Source organism: Sphaeroforma arctica, assembly GCF_001186125.1.
Source record: "Sphaeroforma arctica JP610 unplaced genomic scaffold supercont1.2589, whole genome shotgun sequence".
Classification (NCBI taxonomy): domain Eukaryota; class Ichthyosporea; order Ichthyophonida; genus Sphaeroforma; species Sphaeroforma arctica.
Window position 1 is genome coordinate 1 of NW_014037969.1, and position 5,643 is coordinate 5,643.

Here is a 5,643-nt window from a genome sequence, read left to right on the forward strand (position 1 = left end):
TGTGTGTGTGTGTGTGTAGTAGTAGTATATATATATATATATATATATATGCGACGTGGGGGACATTGTGCTATTGGTCGTTCTAACTTCCCACAAAGTTGTTTTGACGTTACGTCTTTCAACCTGTCGATTCTGTCTATATTTGAGCAAGTTTAATATACTCAGTGTGCATTTCATTCGTGCAAAATGTATAACTTATCGTCGTAGACGCGCGTGTTGGGACAGTCCTTTTAGATATACATGGGAATTTGCGAGCTTACCTTGCGCATATGCAACATCAGCTTATAATTGTGTATGTAAATGGTCCATAACTCCATGCATGCGCATCGTCTATCACCTCTGAGTACTATACTCTGTACTAGCTGTACATACTCTATGGTGCCCTTTCTTATAATCAATCTTAACAAACGCATTCTCTTTTCCTACTAGGCCGCGCTGGATGGCTTGGCCGAATACTCGCATGTGTGGCTCATTTACTCGTTTCACGCCAATACAAACATGGCCCGCGGACCGGGTAATTGCACAGAGTTTAAATATATTTTGAAGACGTTGTTATTGTATATATGTCTTTCGTATGAGTATATTCAGGTGAGTGTCATTTTCGCGTCTGTGAAACCAAATACTTCTAGTGTATATTACCAATGTATACGTGTCTTACCTATGAGTTTATTCGGGCGAGTGTCATTTCCGCGTCTTCTAAACCAAATATTTTTTTTGATGTTGTCATTGTATATGTGTCTTTTCTATACGTATATTCAGGTGAGTGTTAATTTCGCGTCAGTTAAACTAAATACATACTGGACGAGATGTCTTTCCTATGAGTATATTCAGTTGAGTATTGTTTCCGCGTCTGTCCAATGCGATCTCAACTATATCCTTTGTGTATGCAGCCTACTAAACATACATGATAATCAAGACGAGGCACGACTCTGGATGGGTGCAGAGTCACTCTCGCCACCGGTCTCCAATTGACAGTATATACTTTCGAATGCTCTCGGTGTGACAATGTCTCCACACATGTAATCCACGTGATAAACGACTTGTATCCCCCATTTTTACTTTCAGATGCTCGTGATAATATTTTTGTACTGTACGTGCCAACACTCTGTGATGCTTCCATCCTATGTGAGATTTGAGTTTTCTACCAGAATTCCCCTAATCTGTGCCACCAATACTCAGCTAAATTATCAGTAGCAGACACCTATGTGAGATTTGAGTTTCTACCAGAATTACCCGAATCGGTGCCACCAATACTCAGCTATATTATCAGTAGCAGACACCCTGATTAGAATTTGACCTCAGCTTACTGTCAGGATACAAACCTATTTTGTTTAAGTTAATAGCCAAGTTAGGTTGCACCAAATAGTCCATGCTACATATGTCCGCGATCGTATCTGCCACTACCTTAGTGCTGTCTGACCGTATGTGCTATACTGTTATTTGTAGCCAGCGATTCATGTAGTGAATTTCAAACCCCAATTCCGATTACCCCAATATGTTTCAAATTTGCAGCTATAAAAGCCAAAATTTCCCCTCCGCGACTCGGTGGTAAAGACAAAGTTGGCCTGTATTCGACACGGACCCCCCATCGACCGAATAACATTGGGCTGTCCCTGGTGCGGTTAGAGAAAGTGGAAGGCCGCAATGTGTACTTCTTGGGTGCAGATTTGATCGATATGACGCCCATTCTGGATTTGAAACCATATATACCTGTATGTATCAGGAAATGCCAAAGTGTCCCAACACTCAGGGGAAAGTATCTCAGTCCGTGTTTGTACTAGAAATTCAAAATTTATCTACCCTACCGCTCTGATTTTGGGAATTACTTTGGTTTATAGCCATCTCATGTGCGAAGTTCATAGGTAAATGTTCCCTTGAATCGCATCTACCTTTGGCAGTACGCTGATATTGCAGATGGCGATGTCAAATTCCCCGACTGGATCATGAATCCACCGGCCGCACCTTTCGCAACTGTAAGTCGCCTTGTATGTAATCGCATGTATGAAATATTATGGGGGATTGTACAAATATCTTGAAAGTTATTTCATGCGCATTGACAAGAGACTACAGCCCTATTACGTGTACGTCTGATGCAGCAGACGCTTATACGTATGCATGCCTGCGTATTGACACGCGCTGGTTTCCTGAGGTATGTGAACTTACAGGTATTTTGAAGAACATGAACATACGCATACTCTTAGTTCCTGCACGCATGCGTTCATGCAGTCAATACCCGTCGGGTCATCAGGCTATTTTGGTTGAGTGTATGTTGTACAAAATGCCGACTTGTCGCGAAGCGAGTGTGTATATTGCCCCGTGCGTCTGTTGTACTTTGTCACAATTTTGGTTGTTGTAATATGTCCTAATTTTGGAAAATCTGACATGTGTGATGCTAGCGTAGTCACTATCGACATTGGTTTCGGGTGGGGTATATCCCCATCAAATTTTATATGCATAAGTACACGTATGATTCGCTCATATTTATCATTTCGTATCGGATAAAGTACCCGGTTGGGTCCTTCCAGCAGCATCGCGTTTGCTGGTATCTGCGATGTAAATGTTAGACTTATCTTCATTAACAATTCCAATGCGCCAGGCGTACGGGTGTTTCTGACCAGTGCGTTTTCTATTGCATTGCCAGTCATATTCTTGCGTATCGGTATGTTTTGTTCTGGGTTGCTTCTGTTTGTCATGTTAAGCTGTCTGGCTAGGTCGTGTTTTATTCATTTGTTGATTAATGTAAGAGTGTGTGGGCTTGTACTGCGTCAGCTAGGTGGACTCTCGAGGATGCATCATCAACCTGATTATCTGTAACACATAGACAACACACTAGTGGAAATTGATTATACTTAATCTCGATGGCGATGTAGGTAACCGTATCAGACGAGGCCACAGCCCGATTGGAGGACTACGTGCTAAAGCGGTTAAAGCTATACAAAGGTGATAGCTGCGCAACCGTTCTCCAGCTCATTAAGGATGTTCTAATCCATGACATACGGTCAGGTCAGTACTCAAAACAATCACAGTGACATCTACGCTTCGTTTCATTATGATGCTTGTCTGACATATAGATTTCCAGTGTAGTATTGAAGTTGTTATGATTCATATTGGTTGGTAGAAAAGTATTAATTCGATTTGCTGCTGTCTGCAGTATAGTGGAATATCCGAAATCCCTATACATTCAGAGTTTCAATCAACTTAAATTCATTTTTTTTATTTTCTCCTCAAATGTTTCCTAGCAGGGCACCAGAAGGGTGCAGCGAAGGATACGACATATGAACTGTACTTGGACAACATGAAAATCGAATGGGTGGCACACGGAGACGTTGCCAGCGTCGAGTCTATTCACATCGCATCGACCAATGATATTGAAAAGAACCCTAAGTAAGCATGAATTACATTGGAATATGATCTAATCTGGCTAGTCTTAACACTAAAATAGGGTTGAATTTAATGTCAAATCCGTACTTCAGGCTTAATTTGAAGTTCTGGTGACGTTTTAAAAGTACTAATTACACTTTCTTTTTAATCATCCAGAAAATGAGATTTATACAGTCCACAAATACAACAAACTCAATCCTACCCACGGTTAAATACGTATAGAGAAAGGGCTATAATAACTTAAACATGAATTACTTTCAATATAATCTAATCTCAACGCCAAAAGGCTTCTTGTAAGACTGTCTAGAGGAATAGCCTCACACGGCCATAGCTAGAATTTGATAGAATGCCAGATCTTGAGTCGAAACGGGTCAGAATCTTGCACATCTTGTACATATTCTAGATTGATAGTGCATTCCTTAGAATGAACGATACGGAGAATAAGCAGTCAGAGGGCAACCAAATCCAATCAGGCGATGACCACTCAGGCATTAACAATACCTCAAAGGAGCGAGAGAGCTCAACCTCTGCAGCTCCAACTCAGGTCCTAGATAAGGAAGTTGAAGGGCAAACACTTCGCGAGGAGTTGGATGCTACAGGATTAGGAGAAGCGGGAAAATAAAACAATTTACCCACTCAACAAGCTGGATTTGAAGTTGATCTAAAAGAAGTCGAAAAATAATTGACTTAGAGTGAAACATCTTCCCAATTGATGAGTGGTCTGGCGCAAAACAAAAGCAGCTCCGGCCTAGACGATATCAATCCTATGAGCCAAGAAAGCAAGGCTAAGTAAAATCGAAGGACAGTACAGCTGCAAGAAACCAAACCCTAGCTAGGATACAAAAGAGTTATTAACTCCACTGGCTCAATTATTAACTCCACTAGCCAAATATGTTGGTAAAAAGGACCTCTACAAGCGAACAATGGAGATTAAGGAAAGGACTTAAGGAGTCCAAACTTCTATACAAATGAGCTAGCCAAAGCAACCCAAAAAGCCAGCTACTGCTGTTGGCTATAGCTCGCAGTACGCAAGGGTAAAAAATCCACTCGATGCTGGAACTAATAAGGAGCCTTGTATTCTCAAGCCCTTCTTGATACAGGCGGCTTAGACAATCCGAATAAGCTAGTTTGAATTAGAATGAATCGTTCAGTTTCGACGATGAATTAAGACTAGTTTATCCGCCAATAGGAAATGTACAAGATATTATATAAGTATCGTCATCAACTTAAAGAAAGATGGAATAGAAAGCACGATATTGGGCCTCACCAAATATTGCAAGTCCATGAAAGGGAACACGAACTCAATTATTGACAGTAAGAAACCAGTACATCTACCGATCAGGTTACAATACAAATCAATAGGTGTTTGGATTTGTCTATACCAACATTGAATCTGATATTCTAGCAGGCTCCGTAATTAAATTGTATACAATATGCAAATAAATATATACAAATTTTGATATTATAACTAGCATTGGCTCTAACATAGAAGGCTTTGCTATGATATGGAATGGTACATAACTCAATATAACTTGTTACGTATGAGTCTTATCTTCTAAAAACAATAGGTATTCTTCCTCTATTTGACACTGTACAAAATGACTCGCAGTATCAGTATAAAGACTGAAGGTTCTAAATAGTTTACCTGCTCTTAAAGATGAATCTGATGGCTCTTGTAAGCTGATATTTAGGACTAGGGCTTAAAAACTATATTCTTCGGCGGAACGCAACTTTTGTAGTGCGCTTCGTCTGTACGTCGTAAATGGTGCACTTAATGAGTATAAAAAACCAGTGCGTCAGTGGTGAAACCCCAGTTTATTAGCGAACAGACTAATATACGTAATTGAACTTACGGTAGACCTGAAAATTTCTGTTTTTTTGACAGTTCGTTTTGGACTCAAGAAATTCTATCCTTAGAGTATACTATTGAGATCATTATTGTCATACCCATTAGCTGTAATATATGGCTAATAGTACGAAGTTTTAGTCTATATCAGATCAACCATTATGCATACAATCTTAGTTTCAACGACATCTACAACCTGTTCCTCCGTCGCAATTACGCAGAATTGTCAAGTTGTGCACAATGCACATTTGCAATCTTTCCCAGCTTATCACATGTTTCCCAACAAAACAGACACTTAGTTGCCCCTTAAGTCAAAAAACATATTAAGCTGGCATACTTGACCACGAGATTAAAGCAAAGTCAAGTAGCCATTGTTGCAAGACTATAAAGCAACCGATCACGGCGGTTCCTCGATC

At 40.2% G+C, this 5,643-nt stretch overlaps 2 protein-coding genes across 2 annotated transcripts; both read left to right on the top strand.

Moving 5' to 3' along the window:
- Positions 1 to 498: 498 nt before the first annotated feature.
- On the top strand, positions 499 to 3,388 carry SARC_12796 (hypothetical protein; the record flags this gene model as incomplete). Its single annotated transcript, XM_014293091.1, has 5 exons — positions 499 to 514; positions 1,513 to 1,712; positions 1,899 to 1,973; positions 2,871 to 3,003; positions 3,243 to 3,388. 5 exons carry the CDS (start codon positions 499 to 501, stop codon positions 3,386 to 3,388), a joined length of 570 nt encoding a protein of 189 aa, XP_014148566.1.
- Positions 3,389 to 3,805: 417 nt separating this feature from the next.
- SARC_12797 (hypothetical protein) lies at positions 3,806 to 4,011 on the top strand (the record flags this gene model as incomplete). The annotated part of the gene is made up of 1 exon (XM_014293092.1): positions 3,806 to 4,011. The coding sequence occupies one exon, from the start codon at positions 3,806 to 3,808 to the stop codon at positions 4,001 to 4,003; it is 198 nt and encodes a 65-aa protein (XP_014148567.1). The 3' UTR covers positions 4,004 to 4,011.
- Positions 4,012 to 5,643: the final 1,632 nt, after the last annotated feature.